This window comes from Hemiscyllium ocellatum, chromosome 5 (assembly GCF_020745735.1).
Source record: "Hemiscyllium ocellatum isolate sHemOce1 chromosome 5, sHemOce1.pat.X.cur, whole genome shotgun sequence".
Taxonomy (NCBI): Eukaryota; Metazoa; Chordata; class Chondrichthyes; order Orectolobiformes; family Hemiscylliidae; genus Hemiscyllium; species Hemiscyllium ocellatum.
The window spans coordinates 44094602-44118308 of NC_083405.1; the positions used below are offsets into that span (position 1 = coordinate 44094602).

The window sequence follows — 23707 nt, forward strand, 5'->3', positions numbered from 1 at the left end:
TAACCACTTAGTGCAGCAGAACAAGATAATACAGTAGTGAGGTTAGAACACAAAATGTCTTGTAAACAAAAAAATGCTTATGATTTTATATGCAGATTCTTTGAGGTGGCATTTTGAGTTTATGACACTGTGGCACAGTGGTTAGCACTGCTGCCTCACAGCACTAGGGACCTGGGTTCAATTCCTGCCTCAGGCGACTGACTGTGTGGAGTTTGCACATTCTCCCTGTGTCTGCTTGAGTTTCCGCTGGGTGCTCTGGTTCCCTCTGACAGTCCAAAAATGTGCAGCTTAGGTGAGTTGGCCATGCTAAATTGCCCGTAGTGTTAGATGAAGGGGTAAATGTTGGGGAATGGGTCTGGGCGGGTTGTGCTTCGGCGGATCAGTGTGGACTTGTTGGGCCGAAGGGCCTGTTTCCATACTGTAAGCAATCTAACCTAAAACATTTCTATTACTATTTATGATACAATCCATGACCATTCTGCCCTTTGTATATGTGCTAGCTAACAAAGGGTTACCCAGTTTCCAGCTTTTAGTCAGCAGCTTTTCAGGTTACAATATTTCAAGTCTTCTTTTTAAATATAACGAGGGTTTCAGCGTCTGCTCGTCTTTCTGGCAGAATTCCAGATACCACTATCCTCGAGGTGACAAAATGTTCTGCTCAATTTCCCTCCAACCTTTTTGCTAATTAATTTAAACCTACGCCTTCCGGTGACTGACCTCTGCAAAGGGAAATTAAACCTTCCTGTCCACTCTGTCAAGATCCGTTATAATTTTATACAATTCAATTAAATCATTCCTGTCTCCTTTCTTCCAAAAAAAATCCTAATTTATCCAAACTTTTCTCAAAGCTAAATTTCTCAGAGTCTGGCAACATGTTGTGGGCGGCACGGTGGCACAGTGGTTAGCACTGCTGCCTCACAGCACAAGAGACCCGGGTTCAATTCCCGCCTCAGGCGACTGACTGTGTGGAGTTTGCACGTTCAAACTGTGTGGGTTTCCTCCGGGTGCTCCGGTTTCCTCCCACAGTCCAAAGATGTGCGGGTCAGGTGAATTGGCCATGCTAAATTGCCCGTAGTGTTAGGTAAAGGGGTAAATGTAGGGGTATGGGTGGGTTGCGCTTCGGCGGGTTGATGTGGACTTGTTGGGCCGAAGGGCCTGTTTCCACACTGTAAGTAATCTAATCCTCACAAATCTGCCTGACCTGCTGTGCTTTTCCAGCTCTGTTCTCCAGCATCTGCAGACCTCGCTTTCTCCTCACAAATCTCAGTACTCCTCTAGTGCAATCACATCGCGTTTGTAATGACCAATCAAAAGGGAAGTCCGATCCCCAGCTGCAGTGCAACAAACTTGTCAGCAAAGTCAAAACTCAGAGTGAAAGAGACAAAGGCAAGATAGCAGTTTTTGGGCTAATCTTCATGCTGACCATCCTTAATTAATCCATGCTTTTTCTAAAAAATTAATTACACTGTCCCTCATGGTGAGAAAGCACCAAGAGAAAAATCGGAGCTAAGATTTGGGCAAACCTTTCAGAACCTGCTCAATACTGTTTAGCACCGAGATGCATGTGGCCCCTGCGTAGATTGTTGAGATCTGAAAGCCTCATCGTGTAAAATTGTCAGCCATCACTGATCCAGTGAACTTTCCACATTATTAATAACAAAACGTTTTTGGCTTGTAATGATGTTTAATGCTTAACAAAATAGCCAGAGTAAATAAATTCATATTGTTGCATTTCATAGAATATTTATGAAACATAACAAAAATTTAAGTCAAGGTGGCAGATGTAGATCTATGATGACTGGGGTCAGCAGGGGTCAGTATTAGGACCACAACTATTCATGATATACATTAACATTATGGACCAAGGAACTGAGGACACTGTTGCCAATCTTGCATATGATACAAAGATCGGTGGAGGGACAGGTAGTGTTGAGGAAGCAGGTAGGTGACAAAAGGACTTGGACAGGATAGGAGAGTGGGCAAAGAAGTGGCAGATGGAATATAATGTGGGAATGTTTGTGGTTATGCACCTTGGTAGAAAGAATAGAGGCGTAGACTATTTTCTAAATAGTGAAAGACTTCACAAATCTGAAGCACCAAGAGACTTAGGAGTCTAAATTCAGGATTCACTTACGGTTAGCATGCAGGTTCAGTTGGCAGTTAAGAAGGCAAATGGAATGTTCGCATTCATTTCAAGAGGGATAGCATACAAGAGCAGAGATGCACTGCTTAAGTCTGTATATAGCTCTTGTCAGACCCCTGTTAGAATATTGTGAACTGTTTTGGGCCCTGTATCTAAGGAAGGATGTGCTGTTGCTGGGAGGAGGGTGGGATGCTGAGGTGGTTTATAAGAATTATCCTCGGGAATGAAGGGCTTGTCATGCAGAACAGTTGAGGATTTTGAGTCTGTGCTCCATGGAGTTGAGAAGAATGAGGGGGATCTGATTGAAATTTACAGAATACCAAGAGGATAAAGTGGAGGTGGAGAAGATGTTTCCACTAGTAGGAGAGACTAGGACCAGAGGACACAGCCTCAGACTGAAGGGGTAGCTGTTTAGAACTGAGATGAGCAGGAACTTCTTCAGCCATAGCGTGGGAATCTGTGGAGCTCATTGCTGCAAAAGGCTGTGAAGTTCAAGTCATTTAAGACAGAGGTAGATAGATTCTTGATTAGTAAGGAGCTCAAGGGTTATGAGGAGAAGGCAGGAGAATGAGGCTGAGAAACATCAGCCATGTTCGAATGGCACAGAAGACTTGATGGGCTGAATAGCCTCATTCTGCTCCTATGTCTTATGCAAGAAATTTGCACACCGAGTCCAAATTCAAAATAGATAATTGCAGTTATCTCAACAAGATTTTGTTGTGATGTTCAGGTTTGACATAGCAATATCATACAGCACACTGCAACCATATTCCAGTCAGTGTAAATGCTATACAGAGTCTAAGAATAGCTGTATTAATGTTAAGGGTTTGCATGCAAAGCTAGTTAAATGGAGATGGTGAGGATACACTGTGGAATTGGTTTTTTGCTCAATCTATTTGTAAATAAACAATTTCTGGGGATATTCTGGCAGCTAAATCTGAAAAAAAGGAATACGCAAACAAAAGAATAACAGTTAAACCCCAAGATCAGGTACAGCCTTCATCTCCCTCCCTACATGCGATACTTCTGTACGTTCAAACATTTTGGTCCAAAGAATGGCATTTGGAAACATGCTTTGATGTTATAGATCGGTGAGTCTAGATTCTCCTTCACATTTCTAAGGCTGTTTGTTTCTAATTTTAGCTAAAAATAAATGGGAAAGCTGCAACAGATAACCAGATGCTACTGTAAAGTGAGAACAGACCAGTTTGTTATTTGTAATTAATTCATAGGTCTCACAATTCAGGAAAGTTTTTAAAATACTCAAAAGTAATGCTTGAAATTTAATTTAGCATGGTCAATCCACCAAATCAACACATCGTTGGACTGTGGGAAGAAACCAGAGCACTTGGAGGAAACCCACGCAGACACTGGGAGAATGTGCAAACTCCACACAGACGGTTGCCCGAGGGTGGAAAGGAACCTGGGTCCCTAGCGCTGTGAGGCAGTAGAGAAAATCCAGGCTTAAACGTATATTAATTAAAACCAAATTCAATTTGGATGAAAGATCATCAACATGAAACCTTGGGCTGGGTTTTACCAGAATTGGTTAAGTCCTTTATTTTCTGGCACTCTTTGTCGAGCCCAGCGTCCACACATATGCATACATCATTTTGAATAGCAACTTTATTTCCCCATCTACTCCCCTCAGAGCCCTGAACCTCCAGCTTAGCCATCATGTTGCACTGTTCCTCTGTCCACTTAAGGGTGATGCGATTGTCAATATCCCTCCTCCTACAATAACCAATGTCCTCTATTGTTGTCCCTCCACCTTATATGACATGAATACCCCCTTCTCAATAATGGTCCCTTCTGCATCCCAGCATACTGCTTGCAATCCACAGAATCGACTTGCCCAAGTTCCCTACAATAACGGTGGGCTCCGATAAACCCAGACCCTTAACTTTCAGTGATTTGACTCTCCCTCCCCCACCCGCCCAGGATTGACCATGGCTCATGCCCTTGAATGACTCGGACGGATAGCCCTTCCGGATGGGTGACTTGGTATTTGCCTGATCTCTGTACCGTTCCCCAATTACATAACACAGATGGCTGGACTGTCTTCTCTGGACCTGCAGGACTGTCCATGACTCATTCCACAGACTGCGGTGATTTGGAAACCCTGATCTGTACACACCAAAGAGCCAACTGATTGTGTCCAAGCCCTGAACTGATATCGGACATTACCTTTGACTGAATCTGCTGGAAATTACTGACTGATAGCAGTTTACCCTGACTTGCTGAACGGCTACTTCCCTTAGACTTTGAGACTTGGTAATTTGATTGAAGCACATGCAGTGTGATTGCCAAGTGCCGTACTGGCATATGGCTTAGGTGTAATACTGACGGAACAAAGTGTATTCAACATGTTCACCCCCTTAACTGATCACTGCTGACAACCATGACAAAGGCTTTGCTTTGTATCTGCTCTGAACAGCTAGGCAACACAGAAATACTGTGAACCTCTCATTTCTGAAAGAGAGGGAGAAGTCCAAAAAGACAAGCCAAGCTTGAGAGGCTGGCTGCATCCAAGGAGTAAGCATTAGAGAACAAGTAGTGAGTCCCAAGATCCACCAGGTTGAATCAATAAGTTGGATGCAGCATTAGAATGAAAGGCACTGGTGCATTCTTCACTGCAGCCTTGAAATGGAAACTGTATTGTAAGGAGGTCAGAAATGTAAGGTGTTGGTTGGTTCTCTGAGCCTGTTGATTTTTATGCAAACATTTCGTTCCCCTACTAGATGACATCTTCAGAACTGCATAGCCATTGTCGAAGCTCGGGAATCCCTGGAAGTCTGGTATTCGTCCACTGGTGCCAGAAACAAACATGTTAGTAGACCCCATCGAAAGACCACTACAGCACAAAACCAGAATTAGAACCACTCCCACAACAGACAGAACCATTTACATTTTGGGCAGATCTCAACAACAGTGCTTCATCTGAAGGCTAAACAGCACTGAAGATGTCACCCAGTAAGGGGATGAAGCATTTGCAAAAAAAACAACCATCCCAACGAACCGACCAACAACTCCAAGCATAACCCGAGCTACAGATCTTCACAAAAACGGAGATGTGCTGTAGAAATATGGAGAAGTTTGGTTCTGTCTGATACTAAGCTTCCTGCAAGATGGCTGTGAAGAGTCGCTGCCCATGCCCTGAGATGTTGAGGAATACTGACAAAGATGGATGCCAGGAGAGCAAGCAGTGAGCTGGAGTCACCAGGTACTTGTTCCGACTTTCATGTCAGGAATTCTCATTTCTAGCTGCTGCTTAGGAGAATAGGGAAATACATTTCAACCAGGCGAGGTTAGGTACTAACGGTATACAATTGCAGGAAAGTTCATGGAAGTCAGCCTCTGGCTGCTCATTGGAGAAATTCTCATCTCTCCATTTAAAACCTGGTCACAGAATCAGATTTTTTTTTGTATGATGTCAAGAACTTTATTTCTGCCAAGCTTACCACCTTTTCCCAACTGAGTCACCATAGCCCACTTTGTTCAGGAGCTGAGAAGATTCCAGCCATTAGTTCGGTTTTTGCTTACTTTTGTTGTGTGATCTTAAATGCATTTTCAGCAATTTTATTTATTACTGAAGAACTTTGCCAATACGCAGATGTTTATACTGAATGTCATAATTAAAACAAAATTATAACTTCTGCGGCATCTCAGCCACTGATGGATATCACGGATAATTGAATGTTTTTGAAAATTATACTAGTCCCAGTAGGCTTGCATCTTCTTGTGTTGGATGTAAACACTGTCTTCCAAGCAAACAGCTTATTTTAGAAGATTATTCAATTCAATATTCAGCATAACGCAAATGTTATGGTTTTACGATTTTACACTTAATTTCTTTCCCTCATGTTCAGTTTCTCAAATGAGTCTGTTGAGTGGTTCCCTCTGAAGTATTATCTCAGTTTATGAGTGAACAGAAAACCCTTTGTATTTCAGCTTAAGTTACATCATGCATCATCATCTGCATAGTTTTGCTAAAATTCCAGAAGCAAAAGAATTAGTGCTGTATAAACCTTGGCCTCAGCAATAAACTCAACCTGGTTTTAAACTTTATATAAAGAAATAAACGATAATATTTCAAACACTGCAGGTAGCAATGACCGCAGCATGACTTGCACAGAATGACCGAATTGAAAAATCAATGTTGAAACCATGGGAATGGCTGTTCTCTACTGACCTTCTACAGAGTCTCTCCAGCCTATCTTGATCTTGTCAATAGCTTAAAGATAGATTGGGCAAAAGCAGTTTAAATATGTACCTCAGAAAGTGATGCCAAATCACATACAAAGAAAACCACTGAATACTTATATCTGAATTGTTTGGCTCAGCTTCAGATACCCATTATAATGTAACATCTGTTCTGGGGTTATTGTATATGAAAACAAGGTATGCCACTTTTTTGGGACTGAATCTAGATTTTAACCCTGTATGGGTTTAAAAAAAGAAAAAAGCTAACAGATGATACATTTTTTGTCATAGTTACATAGAAAGGGACAGGATGTAAAACATTCCAAAGGTGTATTTAAAATGATTCAAATTCTTCTCTGATTTGCTTTTTTTTATAAAGACTATAATCTTAGTCTACATTTTGAAATGTTTCTTAAAAGTGCCTCAAATTCTTTAAAGGTATTACATCAATTGCTAATCTATGTTGCGCTGGCAAACAGAACATTCATTTAGCTCACAACAAATAGCAGAAAAAGCACTGAGATGAGTAATTTGTATTCTGTGCCTTTGGTATGAAGAGACCAAGGCAATGGAAGACCTCTGTTGTTTCACAAACAGTGTCATGGAATCTTTGATATTTTCTGTAATCTCTAGAACAAACAGAGCACTCTGTGTTTTCAAGTCTCATCCATAGAACTGTATCTCAAACACATAGCTCTTCCTCAGCTCTGTACCCGATAATAGCATGTCTGTTCCAGCGCTCCATTCCAGGGTGACGGCCCAAGCTGAAGGCATAATACTCCATGCTGAAATTGCTGCTGGTTTTGTGCCACATTCTGGATACTATATTGACAATAATACCAGCAATTTGGGCATTTATAATTGTCCATACTTCCACAGTGTTCCATCACAATTCACTCAGAGGAAATTGGTGCCAACTGTACTTCCTTTCTTAAAAAGTGTCGCTGAAATTCTAGTTGTAAGAAGCAGGATGGTTGATCTGAATTTTTTTCCAATTAGCTCAACTTCTGCCCCACATTTCCCGCTCAGCACTCACACACAAGAGAAGGCTTCACAGTTTCCCGTTTATTTTGTGGCTTCTTGGGGACTCCCAGTTGTAACATGACTCTGACCACAGGGGAGAAACTTGGATGTAAAAGAACACCTAGTGTAGCAGTATAGCAACAATCCTTGCTTACTTCCCAAACAAAAAAGCATCTGTGACTCAAATAAAAGAGCCACCTCCACGAGGGAAACAGCACACAGGTCCTGGCCTGACAGAATTGTAATAATTTGTCACCTCCGCTTTTGAGACCTTTAGGTTCTGAGATATCAATTATCTTGGGCAAAAAAAAGCATAAAAAAGCAACCCATGAATACCACGCTGTTTCTCTCGGAGGCTTTGGCTGATTCCTAACATGAAAAATAACACTGAATGTTTTTGCTCAAAACAGAACCTCCTACTGAGGCTTTATGGGGGCTTTCTGACATGAAACGATAGGTCATGGAGACTACGCCAATAAACAGATCACTGAAAACAAAGGTGTCATAATATTAAATGTCTGCTAAAACAGGGAATGCCAGTTTTATTAAGATCGCAGGATACATTACAGTCTGAAATACTATGGAACCAAATAAGCATTTTATCCATTTTTAAGCTTATGTTTAATTTTCATAATAGCAAGCTAATTAAGTAAATAGTTGTGAGGCTGAGTCATAAACAAACGAAACTCTTGAGACCCTGTTTTATGCAGCATGTATGATGAGTTCAATCAATTTATATCACTTAAGTTCTCTAAATGATCCAAGAATGCTCTTCTGTCTCAGTTATATGAATCCTTGTGATTTTAAAAATTTGTACCTGTTTTTACCATACAGCAGGCAGAAATATTTCTCAGTTTATATAGAAGCACTGATTAATTAATCTAACAACCGAAAACCTCCTAATTCAGAATAATCTCAGTTGCTCTGATCAATTATTCTTGTCATACTTGATGAGGAAACATTGTTGTGGCCCTCAACAAGTTAACACTGATCCATGAATGGTAATTACTGAATTTAATCTCCAATGCTTTAAATACAAACATTCTGTCATGTAACATCTGGGAAAATAATTTTCCACAAATTTCAGACACCTATTTCAGCTAATAGGTTGCAGGCAATGGGTGAGGCTGTAAGTTAACAAAGGCGTGCTGATAATGTGATAAACCAACATTATAAAGCTCAAGCAAATATTACAGATGCTGGAAATCTGAAATAAAAACAGAACGTGCTGGAGAAACTCATCACTTCTAGCAGCATCTATAGAGAGAAACAGCACATATTTTTCCCACATTTTGCACAAGTATCAATTTAAAGAAATTCATGGAGGATTTCCTTTTGTGGGTCTTGATGACTTTTTACAAACAATTCTCTGTTGCTCACCTCATCAATTATGTATCCTGCCTGCGCTGTGCGACCCTTGTACAATCTTGCCCTTGCTAGTGGCAAAAGAGCCCACTGGTGCTGGGACTATACAACATTCACACCTTGGAATCATATTTAAACCCCGCTGAACATCATTTCAAATACTGCAATCCAGGAACTGGCCTGTGTGTGTTACTGTGCAATTCCAAAGGACATGGCTGAGAGATGGAAGGTGACGGCCAACTTTACACAAAGGGACCCGGAACCCTATATTTAGGGTGGCTGCACGTGTAGACGCTTCAAGGTTCAACACATGACATCCGTGGCATTGACTTCACGTTACAGAAGTCACTGCAATACATGGACCTCAGAGGCACACATAGCCTAAAGAAAATTAGAGGGAATAGTGCCGAGTGCTGGACTGAGGTGTTGGAGCAAAGGGGTGCTGTCTTTCCCCAAGAGTGCCAGAAGAAATCAGACACCGTCAGTCTGGTCTGAAGATGCCATTTTGGCCAATACAATATGCCCAGAAGTTCAGGAAGAAGGTTAATGACCTTCTCTTCTCTAGCTGGAGAAGATTCAGAAGGAGATTTACCAGAATATTGCTGGGGATGGAAGGCTTGCATTATAAAAACAGCTGAATAGGCTGGGACTTTTGTCAGTGGAGCGTAGGAGGTTGAGAGGCAACCTGAGAGATGTTTATAAAGTAATGAGAGATAGAATGAATGGTTGTTGTTTTTTTTCCCGTAGATGGGAAATTTCAAGACTTGGGGGCACATTTTAAGGAGCGAGAGAGAGATTTAAAACAGACATGAGGAACAAATGTTTTATAAAGAGGGTGGTTTGCATGTGGAATGAACTTCCTGAGAAAGTGGTGAATGTGGGTACAACATTTAAAATACATTTGGATAGATACATGAATAGGAGAAGTTTGAAAGGATATAGGCCAGGAGCAGGCAGGTGGGACTTGTTTAGTTTGGAATTATGTTCGGCATGGACTGCTTAGACCAAAGGTTCGGTACCTGTGCTGTGCAAATCTATGCCTCAATAAGTAGACATGAGGAATTTTTTTGTCCAACAGAAGATCATGAGTCTTTGGAAATCTCTTCCTTAAGAGATGATGGAAGCAATGTCTTTGAATGTGTTTAAGGGTGAAATTAACAGAGTCTTGGTAAGCAAGGAGGTGAAAGGTTATCAGCAGAAATTGAAGATTTGAGGTTACAATCAGATCTGCAATCACATTATTAATTGAGAGAACAGGCTAGATGCATTGATGTCTTACTCTTGCTTCTTGCTTTTGTTTGAATACATAATGTACCATCAGAGTATTTACAGATGAGGTGCTGTTTTTAAGTAATGACCAATATTATAAGTTGCTGTCTTAGAATATAATTATGGGGCTGCATTTGATCTAACAAGCAGAAAATACTCTCAGAATCTCACTTATATTCCTTATATCCCCACTATCCCCACACACTTGCCAAAAAAGGTAGACATTTTCAGCAGTCTGAGAGAGAAAGTCTTCGTCCTTTCAACCTGGATTTAATTCAAACTTGAGTCCCAGAGGACAGTATCTTAATCCACTGCACCTCCCAGCCTCAGAAACCAATAGGCTAATAATATTTTTCTCATGCAAAATATCCCTGACAGGTTAAATATATGGTTTTTCTATTAATACTTGACGAGAAAAATATGGTGGAATATTATATGTGCTTCTCAGGGAAAAAAAAATCAGCCAGTCCATGCCATCAAACTCCCAAGGGTAGACCTAAGGATAACTAAATGAAACATGCAACTAGAAATGACACAGCAAAGGCTGAGGGGTTTCCAAACATCAAGAGGATGAGTCACTCACAGAACTTTGACAGCACACCTGAAATCCCAGCTGGTTTCTATCAAGCTGCATTTCCAGCTCTTTATTGTGTAAATTATTGCCCAGGAATTTTCTTTTGCTGATCTTGGTGCCAAAAAGAATTTCACAGAAAAGTACAGACACAGAAGTTCAGAGAGGGGGAGGCTGAAACGAGAGTATTAGAAGCAGACAGGGGCAAAGATAAGAAAGTACAATGGCCCAATGATGTAAAACATTGAAGTCTTACCTCAGTTTGTGAACGTGAGAATCCATTCTCCATTGAGCATCCAATGCAATTATTGTTGGGAGAGCTGGGGCCAGATCCTGGAGCACTGTTACAAATTGAGGAACCTTTAAGAAGAACACAAAAAAAAATCAGGAGTTACATATATGGGTGAGAATGGGATTAGCAAAGGAGAGATTTTTCCATTTGGTAAAACTGAAGATTATTAGCAATTAGCAATTCAGTCTAGTATTCTGAACTGATGTTGGGCTTATAGGCTCTATTTCTCTTAATCAAATGTACCTTCTATACAGTATGAAATCAGTTTAGGATGGACTCTACATTGACTTAGACCTCAGCAATTAAGTTTGTTTTACAATTACCTCTGCTTGAAGTGATTCATGAAGGTATACAGTGATTTATGAAGACGTACTGTTCCACAGGCACTGACATCCTACATGTGTGTGCTTATAGGGAGTGGCCTGTGGTTGGAGCACATTAATATTAAATGACATCATGTTTCCACCAGGTATAGGTCATCATATTGATTATGAGCTAATTATTGGCTAATTATTTCTTTCCCCTTGTTCCAAGAGTATTGAACTCAGTTGCAATGTCGCCTTCACCACTGTGGTTAGAACCAGTGAACTTAAAATCTGAACCTAAAACCTCCAGCACTACAAATTACCAGACATTTACTCACTGCACAATAAACTAATTCAATTATTTTAACCTAACTTTCCTTAAGCTATCCTTTATTCAGTGAGAATGATACATGAATATAAGAAATCATAGAAGATGAACGAGTCATTCAACACATTAAGCTCACTCCCTTCTTCAGAGGCCATATAATCAATACTATTCACAGCAATTAACAATTGTTTAGAGTTTTTAATATCAGTGAAAGATCTCAAGCCACTTCACAGTGAGAGTCAGAACGAAACAGAAGAAAACAAGTTGACAAATGTGGCTACGGGAATTAACATGGAGGTTCAGCTGAATTCTGGTATTGAGGATTGGAGAAATATAGCAAGAATTCTCCAAGCTGTTAATTAAATAACAAAGTATCACTTTCAGAAGTGATAACTCATTTTATTTCTGCTATTTGTTACTGTATTTTCAACAGATGTGTATTATTCTATTGACTGCCAATAGATGGGGCATGTGTAACAGAAACATGTAATTTGCTTCATCCAAAACATTTTATAATATATGTTGGCTATAATGCTACCTGCAACAATTCTAGATTTTTTAAATTATGAAAACAACATTGCAATCTTTAATCTTTTATTGTGATACTGCCACACATAAATGACATACAGCACACTGGTCTTCTACATATGCACTGAGAATCGAGAATCACCATCAGGGTGGCATGGTGGCTCAGTGGTAAGCATTGCTGCCTCACAGCTCCAGGGACCCAAGTTCGATCCCTGCCTTGAGTAACTGTCTGTGTGGAGTTTGCACATTCTCCCTGTGTCTGTGTGGGTTTCCTCTGGGTGCTCTGGTTTCCTCCCACAACCCAAAGATGTGCAGGTTAGGTGAATTGATTATGCTAAATTGCCCATAGTCAGGGGTGAATATGGGGAACGGGTCTGGGTGGGCCACTCTTCAGAGGGTCAGTATGTACTAGTTGGGCTGAAGGGCTTGTTTCCATACTGTAGGGAATCTAATCTAAAAAAAATGCCCATCCAAATGTATTTTAACTGTTATAATTGTACCACCCTGCATACAGTCTAGTCAGGTTCACTTCATTTAGATTGATAGAGTGGCATGAGAAGCAATCAACCAAGAATTGCCAATGACATACTCTCAACATAAAATGCCCTTTTGTTGATTGTAAATCACAATGGTATACCATGACTATTAAAAAAAATCTGGAAGAAAATCAATAAAGGGTTCAAAGCAACTCATCACGGCAATGTTTTCAATGCTTGCTCAATCAGTTCAGCTGCAATTTCTACAATGTTTATTTCTCCATCTAAAATTTGACCAAGTATTCATCTTTATCCAAGCATTAAATATGCATGAATGTTTAAAATAATATCTATTTATCTAACATTTGCATGGGTTCAGTTATCAGATAAATAAGTAAACAAAGGTACAAATGACCAAACTTGTAACTAGAATATGCATATACTACAAATTTTCAGTCAACTCAAACAAACAATTTGAAATTTCCATGACATTATTTACACTAAATGAAACCAGAATCTGGATTTAATTAGTGCAAGGTTTTACATTTTTTAATATTTGAAAAGTTATGATAAACAACACAAACCTAAGTATTCCCAAGACCCAACTTTGTTTAATCTAAACTTATAGTTTGGAAGCATGCCTCATGGATAGTTAAATGAAATGAAGTGTTCAAACTAACATCCCCATATTATGTGAAAATCCAGAGAGAAAATGAATGATGTCAGGACCCCTGTGTTCAATCATATTATGACAAGGTGTTGAACACTCCAGGTGAACAATAGGTTGTGATTTCAGTAGTCCTTTGAAGAGAAAATTGCAGTTCCATGTTTCCTATGAATTTCTTAGTCAGCAAAAGAAGGCGATTTCTTTCTGAACATATCGGCCAGTAGTTTTTTCAATGGCAGGATTTCCCAGGTTGCCTCTGCTGATGGATCTATCTGCTGTACATAGCATAAGGAGCCCACTTGCATACCCTAATGGGAGAGGGTTCTCAGAGGAAGTCCATTATTTTCTGCCTAAACGGAATCCACTCAATCCACTCCGCCGTATAATGAGATCACAGATGATCTGATAATGCTCAACTCTACTTTCCTGCCTTTTCCCCATATTCCCTTGATTTTCCTTACTGACTGAAAATCTGTCAATCTCATTAATACACTTATTGAGCCAGCCTTAATACTTTCTGCATTTAAGAATTCCACAGATGCTCTACCCTTAGAGAAGAAAACATTTCTCCATATTTTAACTTTAAAACAGTGATCTCTTAATCTGAGATTTTGCCCTCTGGTCCTAGACTCTCAGACCAGAACTCACACACCAACAGGGCCTGGAGGTCCACCAGCAAATTTCAATTCTAGAATCCTGGAATAATAAACCTAATAACATGAAATCAAATATCAGCATGGCAGTCTCAGAATTTGAATTAAGTTTTTAAAATCTGGAAATGAAAGCGGAGGTCAGCTGCTTGTAAAAAAAATCTAACTGGTTGGCCAATGTCTATTAGGGAAGGGAATCTGCTACCCTGACCTGATCTGGCTGATGTGTTAGAAACTAACCTCCAACATTACTGCTAGACTATCGAGGTTCACAAGGAAGAGATGTTAGCAATTCTGGAAAGTGTGAAAATCGATACGTCCCCAGGGCTGGATAGGATTTATCCTAGGATTCGCTGGGAACCACAGGGACGAGATTGCAAAGCTTTTGGCTTTGATCTCTAAATTAATCGTTGTCTACAGGAATAGTGCCAGAAGACTGGAGGATAGCTAATGTTATCCTCTTGTTCAAGAAGTGGAGTAGATGCAACCCTGATAATTATAGATGAGTGAGCCTTACTTCGGTTATGGGTAAAGTGTTGGAAAAAGTTATAAGAGATAGGATTTATAATCATCTGGAAAGGAATAAGTTGATTACAGATAGTCAGCACAGTGTTGTGAAGGGTATGTCATGCCTCACAACCCTACTTGAGTTCATTGAGAAGCTGACCAAACAGGTAGATGAGGGTAAAATAATTGATGTGGTTTATATAGTAAACAGTAAGGCATTTGATAAGGTTCCCCACACTAGGCCATTGCAGAAAATATAGAGGCATGGGATTGAGGGCGATTTTGCAGTTTGGATCAGAAATTGGCTAGCTGAAAGAAGACAGACAGTGATGGTTGATGGGAAATGTTCATCCTGGAGTTCAGTTACTAATGGTGTACTGCAAGCATCTGTTTTGGATCCACTGTTGTTTGCCATTTTTTTAAATGACCTGGATGAATGTGTAAAAGCATGGAATGCTCATTCCTGATGAAGGGCTTTTGCCCAAAACTTCGATTTTCCTGCTCTTCGGATGCTGCCTGACCTGCTGTGCTTTTCCAGCACCACTTTAATCTAGACACTAATAAATTTGCAGATGACACTTAGCTCGGTGGAGTTATGGATAGTGCTGAAGAACATTATAGGTTACAGAGGGAGGTAGATAAGCTGCAGACCTAGGCCGAGAGGTGGTAAATGGAGTTTAATGTGGAAAAGTGTGAGGTGATTCACTTTGGTAGGAGCAACAGGAATGCAGAGTACTGGGCTAATGATAAGATTCTTGGCAGTGTATATGAGCAGAGAGATGTGGGTGTCCATGTACATAGATCCCTGAAAGTTGCCACCCAGGTTGATAGGGTTGTTAAGAAGGCATATGGTGTGTTAGCTTTTATTGGTAGAAGGATTGAATTTCAGAGCCACGAGATCATGTTGCAACTATACAAAACAGAGGTGTGGCCACATTTGGAGTATTGCGTACAGTTCTGGTCACTGCATTATAGGAAGGATGTGGAAGCTTTGGAAATGGTTCAGAGGAGATTTCCAAGATGTTGCCTGCAATGGAGGGAAGGTCTTTTGAGGAAAGGCTGAGGCACTTGAGGCTGTTTTCATTAGAGAGAAGAAGGTAGAGAGGTGACTTAATTGAGACATATAAGATAATCAGAGAGTTAGATAGTGTGGACACTGAGGGCCTTTTTCCTTGAATGGTGATGGCTAGCACAAGAGGGACATAGCTTTAAATTGAGGGGTGATAGATATATGTCAGATGTCAGAAGTAGTTTCTTTATTCAAAGAGTAGTAGAGGTGTGGAACGCCCTGCCTGCAACAGTAATAGACTCGTCAACCTTAAGGGCATTTAAATGGTCATTGGATAAACATATAGATGGAATAGTGTAAGACAGATGGGTTTCCGATTGGTTCCACAGGTCGGCACAACATCGAGGGCCAAAGGGCCTATACTGCGCTGTAATGTTCTACATTTTATTCCTAAGATGTTCTATGGTTTTCTCTGTGATATTTATAGTTTGCAGCTTCCTTTCTCCTTAGACTCCTCACATGTTATGCATCTCCTTTTCAGTAATAAAAGTAACTAAAATAAAATAATAGTTTGGTAATTTTGCCATTTTTCACATCTTTAACTATTATTAGTAAACTTATTTTAGCTTTCTCTTTTCCCTGATAGAGAGAACATTTAGTTATTGTGTCACTTCTCCCACATCAGTGTCTAGATGCTAAATCTTATAATTCTTCCTACCCTGTTCACCACGAATTTACATTTCTTTTTCTCTTTCTCATGATTGCTTTTTCAACTATTTTCTTACTTTTTTGTTTAGTCAACTGGATTTCGGGATATTTTGCTTCTGAAATATAAATATTTCCTTAAAGAACATCCATTTCCCACTACTCCCCAACCACACATTCCTTACTTTAAATAGTTTTTAAAAAATTTTTCCCTTACAAACAGCATTTCATCTCTTCAGAGTCTGTCCAATTTCATATCAGATTTCATTGACTCTTCTATTCCCATTAAAATCTCAAAATTGGGACCTTATTATTACTGGATTCTAAATATCTCCTCACTATAATCTATTTTGGTACTCTTTCCATATTAGTTCGGATCTAATGCTATTTTACCTTTTGCATTGCTGGTCCCCTTAAGTGAAGGCAAAATCTCTGGCAGTGTCACCTGTTTTCACCCTGTAACTTCAGTAAAAGAGGCAAACATCCAGAAGATGTAACAGAAACAGCTCCAAATATTACAGAAGTTTCATGAAGTCCTTCAAAAGTTAATTCTCTTAAGCACACCAATTGATCCTATTCTTATCAGGAACATAAAGATTCTTACAATATTCTTGTATGTTTTTATTACAATTAGAATCATTATATGCATTCCAGATTCCTCAATGGCACAAAATCAAAACACAAAACACATCAGCCAGCCATGGCCAACAATGGAAGGTAAGAATTGTATAGAATCAAAAGAAAAGCCGATAAAGTTGGCAGACTAGCAGTAAATCTGAAGACTGGGAGGATTTTAAAATGCAAAATCAATAAACTGAAAAAGATAGTGTGAATAGAATATGAAGGTAAACTTGTAAAATAATATAAACATTGAGTGTTAAAGCTTGTTGACATATGTAAAGAAAATAGTAGGCTAAGACAAATACTACAAAGTTAAAAAATCACACAACGCCAGGTTATTGTCCACAACCACCTGATGAAGGAGCAGCGCTCCAAAAGCTAGTGCTTCCAAATAAATCTGTTGGTCTATAACTTGGTTTTGTGTGATTTTTAACTTTGTCCACCCCAGTCAAACACTGGCTCCTCTACATTACAAACATTACAGGTGGAGTCAGGAGAATTTGGAAGAGGGAATACAGAATCGATGGAGAGGTTAAATAATTACATTATGTGACAAACTTTACTGAGGCAGATGCAAAAACTCTCCTCGAATTAGTCCCAAGTGATAAAAGAAAATGAAGAGGCAAATGGTTTCAATTTTTAAAAAAAGTGCATTGGAGAAATGAGTGAGAATACAGAGTGCTAAACCCTAGGAATTGATATTCTACATTCCAGGGTGTTGAAAGAAAAAGCTATGGAGACAGTGGATGCTTTGGTTATCATTTTCCAAACTTCTACAGATTCTGGAATGGATGTTACAGATTGGAAGGTAGTGAATGAAACCCCAGTATTTATGAAGTGACGAAGAGAGAAAATAGGGGACTATACACCTATTGGTCTTTTGTAAGTAACACGGAAAATGCCACAGTTTATTTTAAAGACGGGACAAAAGAATAATGATGATTTGATTGGGCAAAGTCAGCATAGATCTGTAAATGGAAAATTGTGTTTGGTAAACCTAGTGGAAGTTTTTTGGAGAAGTATCATCCACCCTACACTTCAGCATTCTGAACCCATGGTCGTAACCTAAGGATATTATTTGTGGGCAACATGGTGGCTCAGTGGTTAGCACGGCTGCCTCACAATGCCAGGGGCCTGGGTTCAATTCCAGCCTTGGGCTACTATCTGTGTGGAGTTTGCACATTTGCCCTGTGGTTTCCTCCCACAGTCCAAAGATGTGCAGGTTAGGTGAATTAGCCATGTTAAATTGTCGATAGTGTTCAGGGATATATTGGTTAGGTGCAATAATCAGGGGTAAATGTAGGGTGGGGAAATGGGTCTGGATAGGTTACTCTTCAGAGGGTCAGTGTGGACTTGATGGGTCGAAGGGTCTGTTTCCACACTGTAGAGATTCTCTGATATGGAGTAGGTCATTTCAGACTGAGATGATAAAGAATTTCTCCACCCAGAAACTGGTGAACATTTTGGAATTCTCTGCCACAGAAATCACCTGAGGCCAAATCACTGAATGTTTTCAAGAAGGAATTAGATACAATACTTAGGGCTATAGGGGTGAAAGGATACGGGGAGAAACTGGAAACAGGGACTGAATTGGATGATCTGCCATGATCAAAGGGCCAAATGGCCTACTCCTGCTTTTGTTTGCTATATCAATGGATTTTCAGATGTTATGAACAGAATGATAAAGAGGAGTTGATGGATGTAGCACTGTGGTACCACAAGGACCAGTACTTGAGCCCTAGATGTTCACAATCTATATCAATTGTTTGGATGTAAGGACTAAACGCAGATGACAGAAAGCTATGTGGGATGGTCTGCTGTGAAGAAGATGTAAGACTAATCCAGGCAGATTTGGACAGACTTTGTGAGTAGGCAAAAACACAGTAGCTTAAATATAATGTGACAAATAATGAGATCACCCAATATAATAGGAAGAGCAGACGCGCGGTGTATTTCTTAAATGTTGAGAGGTTAGGGAGAGTCAATGAACAAAGGTACCTGGGTGTCCTTGTCAATCAATCACTGAACAATCTCACGTGGGGGCAGCAGGTAAGAAGGAAAGCTAATGGAATGTTAGACTTATCTCAAGAGGATTAGAGTACAGAGTAGCAAAGCCTTGCCCCAATTGTTAGACTGCACCCAGAGTACTGTGCACTATTTTGATCCCCTTACCTTAGAAACAATATTAACCTCATAGAGGGTGGACAATAAAGATCCACCAGCCTTGTTTCAGGGATGGCGGGGCTGATGTATGATGAGAGACTAAGTTTGTACTCTCTCAAGGTTTGAAGAATATGAAGTGATCTCATTGCAACCTTCAAATACCTAAAGACATAGACAGGGTAGATGCATGTAAGATGTTTCCTCTGGCTGGGGAGTCTGGAACAAGGTGACAGTATTTCAAATAACAGGGAAGACACTTGGATCTAAGGTAAGCATAATATTTTTTGACTTAGAGGACTGTGAATATTTGTAATTCTCAACCTCAGAGGAATTTTGAAATTGATTCATTGATTTCTAAATACCTATGACATAAAGGGGTACATGTATAATATGGGCAAAATAAAAAAGGACTGAAGTGGATGATTGTCCATGATGTTAAGGAATACAAGAACATGCTAAATGGCTTACACCTGTCCCTATGAAACCTGGGCACCAACCATCCTTTTCTATAACAGTCCATTCAATTTCATCTCATCTTCTGGTGCGTAGACAATATTTGTACTCAGATGAGATTGAAATGTGTTTCAAGTTTATTTTAAGAGCTCATAAGCAAAATGAAGGAAAATAAAGAACAGATGGCGAATATATCTGACCTACTCTCGATGTAAATAAAGCAGGACAAGTGTTTGAAACTTTATAGAACTTAAGTATACGACAAAATCAGTAATTTACAGCAATATTCCAGTGGACAGTTGAAAGTTCTGAGCATATGCTTTTTGCTAAGATGTTCCTAAGTTCTGTAAGTCTGCACTCACCAAAGGTAGAACGCGAGAGCAAAACAGCTTCATGACCATTTTTAAATATCCTTGGAACAGATTGTTTTTTTAAAAGCAAGCTAGAGAGATTATGAAATAATATGCAAGTGTCATTTTGGTCAAACCATGAAAAATCTTTGAAAGAAATAAAGGATATAGGCAAGCCAAAAAGGCAATGAAAGGAGAAAGAAAGATCCATTTAAGGCCCAAAGTAAAGGAGAATGATATGAACCAGACAAGAAATTAGGAAACAGCATTCTGTCTCTCATCTCCTACCTCATTTTAATTGGTATTAACATAATTTTCAGGAAGAACAGTCACTCTTACCTGTTCTTAGCGTTAAATTTAAACCTATCACATGCTATTGGTGATATGTTTGTATATGTCTGCTCTTTCCCCATCAGGCCAGGAAGCATGATGCTGTCAATAGGAAGCTGAAAGGCTTCTAGCTGAAATGGGCTATCCTACATTTTTGGTGTGCCACTTTAAACCAGCATTGAGCATTATAAAATGGACAAAGTCATTGTTTTCCATCATGCCAGTTAATTGATGACTTGACTGCTTTAAAATTTGAAAAGTGATTCATGATTGGTCATTTTTTCTTATGTGCATTATTGAATTTGGAATAAATGGAAATGTTGAAGCAAAATCCTACATTCACATTTTGGTATGTTAACCTTTAATATATTAAAAAATCATTAATGAGAAAGATGGTCCTGACAACGATGCATATTACCTTGTTTGTAATGGGATACAAGGTTCACTGACATACACCAATAAATCTAAAAATTAAAAGAGTCAAAACTGCAGGCCCTTGTGGTGTCACCAAAATGTAGGTCGCTGTCTTGAGGAAGTGAAAGCAACTCAAAGCACAGAGTGAGGTTCTGATGAGGTGGAAGAGAGATTTTTTTTTAAATCTCAAACGGCATCAGAATGTTGACACGGTTATCGATATTCCTTCCTTCCCACTAATATGTGGAACATTTTAAGGTCAAGTAAGGAACCTACACCTAATGCTTCAGCAGACAGTGTCCCCATGGGGTCTAACCATGATGAGTGCACTGGAATTGTTCCTGCAGTCTTAGAGATTACCCTATGTAATCCCCTAACTCTTCTGTGGAAGTGAAGGGGACAGGCCTATTCCAAATCTTGACCATTGTGAAATCAGGGTGAAAATTCATGTGTAAGCATGTAAGGTCTGAAAAGATAATGCTGAGGAAACCCGTGCTACTGGTCCTCAGTATGATAAGATCACATGGACTCAGGCCGGAGAACAGCTTTGGAACTCGAAGGAGTCAGATCTAACATTGAGGAGTCCGTTATAGTCTCAGTGATCAATGTAACTTGTACCTAGCTGCTATGTTGTAATAAACTGCATCTTGTTCAGTACAAGAGCCTGTTCTTGTTAGGCAACCCTGTGGTTTTCCTTGACCACACAAGATGAGTCAGGTCTGGAGATCTCTCCAGAGGAAAAAGGATGGTGGTAGCAAATCAACCAGTTGAATTTTACATCATGGTGAGCTGTGGTGAGCATTTATCTTCGAACATGATGGCAAGACTGCATTTAGCTGCAGCTTACAAACTAAAGATTCTTCTGATAAAGCATGAAGAAAGCAGCTCAAGCAAACTGAAAGAGCTGAACAATTAAAAATTGTTGAGAGCCACATGGCAACATCTGACAAAGTTAGGAATCATTTGGGAAAATCCATTAAAAGAACAGGAATTGTCTTACAAAGCCACAACAAGCAAGATGCATTCAGTAAAGCTATTAAGGAAACATGAGGCTTTATCAAGGTCACATTCAGCAGGACTCAACTAGAAAAGCTATGAAAAAGGCAGGAATCATTCATGAATAGCAGGATCTTCCATATGGACTGCACAAGCATGGGAAAACATTCCATTACTCCGAAGGCTCATCAATGTTGAGCAAATTAAAGCTAATTGAGTTCATTAATGTTGTTAAAGGGATAAATGTTAGCCATGTCATCAGGTGGAACTCCTCTAAGCAAAATAATGATATGAGATTTTTTACATCGACCTAATAAGGCAGTCTGGAGTGTCAATATAGGTTACACACTCAGGTCTCTAGAGTGAGGTCTCAATTTGTGACCTTCTGATTTTTGTTTTGGATGGCGATGGCAGGATAGGAAGTAGTTGGGCTTCTGAGCCCATCTGTTTGTGACGTCCAGGCCTGCCGCATTCTTCTTTACTGTATTTTTCCCATTTATTATTTTTAACACCAACATTTATTTTATCTTTGTCTGGTGGCTTCAGTGGAGGAGGGATGTTTTGGGTGGCTGATGCAGTGGCAATGGTGGTTCCTCACAGCCATTGCAGCCGCATCTAGGGGTGGTCTGTTTCAACGTCTTCAGTGATGGGGTGATTCTAGCTTGGCATCTGGCAGACCCACACACTTTCGGATGGCTTCTGCAATGTCTTCCGGTTCGGGATCACTGATGTGGCGGATCCTTGGGGGGTGGCGTCGGGATTCTGCGGAATCTTGCTGTGCAGGTTTTGAGCAGCCGGTGAGGCAGCTGTTTTCTTTAGTAGCTGCTTTGTCGCCTTTCTGCAGCAGAACTGTCTTTTCCAGAGCCCAGGGGTCATGAATTGAACTAGGATGGACCTTGTCTTAATTATTTTTAAAAATGTTTTCTTATCTATGTTTTGCTATTAATATTGGTGGCAGTGTATGGTGATTTTAAAATTTTTCACTGAATTTGTTTTTGGTTAAAAATTACAAGTAACAATAAGTTGCTAAGTTACTATTCTATATTAGCAGGTAGAGTTATCAAATATGCTGGATTAAAATGTGAAATTCGAAAATAAGGAAGAACATTTTGTGGAACTTCTGTCATTACCATCAAAGCTACCTGGTCAACAGCCTCTGCCACATCCCCGTCATTTGATGCAATTGCCTCAAGCAGCATATTTTGAATGATGCAGCAATGCTTATGTTATCTCTTGTAACATAAGAAACTGGACATGGATGTTATGGTATTCAAGGATCCAACAGATGTTTATTGCAACTCATGTTCATACACAAACATTAGATTATAACAGCGTGAAAAAGCTCACTTTCAATAGCATGTCATACTTCAAATGAAATGAAATAAGATGAGATAAGCAATTTATATTCTTCAGCCCTATGCTAAAATATTGTGTTGCTATCTTAAGCATTTCCCTTTAAGATATATTGTCATACTGACAGTGAAACTTAATATAACACCATCGATTACCCTACCAGGCTCAACTTCCCCTATGGTTCTCCCCTACAGTTCTTACTACACTGGATCTGAATCTGCACAATTTTCCTGGTTTCTCTATAACCTTGGGGCCACACAGTGGCTCAGTGGTTAGCACTGCTGTCTCACAGAGACCCAAGATCGATTCCAGCCTTGGATGAATGTATGTGTGGAGTTTGCACATTCTCCCTGTGTTTGTATGGATTACCTCCAGGTGCTCCGGGTACCTCCCACAATCCAAAGATGTGCAGGTTGGGTAAATTGACCATGCTAAATTACCCAAAGTGTTCAGGGATGGTTAGACTGGATGCATCAGTCAGGGGTGAATGTAGGGCAATGGGGAATGGGTTTGGGTGGGATATTCTTCGGAGGGTCGGTGTGGACTTGTTGGGCCAAAGGACATGTTTCCACACTGTAGAGATTCTAAGATTCTCCCTGCATGCTCTCTTCAAACTCATCTTAACACATCAGATGCCTCCTGCTATGTTACCCCGAAACATTCACTAATTAAGTTCCCTTCCTGGTTCAGATGTCCCCTAGTAGTGAATAGTTCTATCTTTTCAGCAATTGGGAAGTGAAGGTGCTCGGCTGTCAAGCATACTCATAATTGAAGTAGATAGATTTGTGGCCACTAAATGAATTAGGGAAAATTGGGGTAGGATAGAGAAGAAGAGTTTATTTAGAAGTTCAATTGTGATCCAATATACACACTGTACAATGTTTTCACTGCATATTTTGCAAAAAAATACATATGATAACAAAAAAATCAAATTAAATCAAGTGAATGGAAGTCGGTCTGATGGGTTATTTAGCCAACTCATGCAC

At 39.7% G+C, this 23707-nt stretch overlaps 1 protein-coding gene across 16 annotated transcripts in view; it reads right to left on the reverse strand.

Annotated features, from left to right (window-relative positions):
- Positions 1 to 23707, reverse strand: part of LOC132815678 (histone deacetylase 9-like) — a 766519-nt gene that overhangs the window by 286161 nt on the left and 456651 nt on the right. For all 16 annotated transcript variants that reach the window (XM_060824722.1, XM_060824725.1, XM_060824717.1 and 13 more), the window contains one exon: positions 10831 to 10934. In XM_060824722.1, the coding sequence (XP_060680705.1) occupies positions 10831 to 10934 (104 nt within the window). The remainder of the gene's footprint in view (positions 1 to 10830; positions 10935 to 23707) is intronic.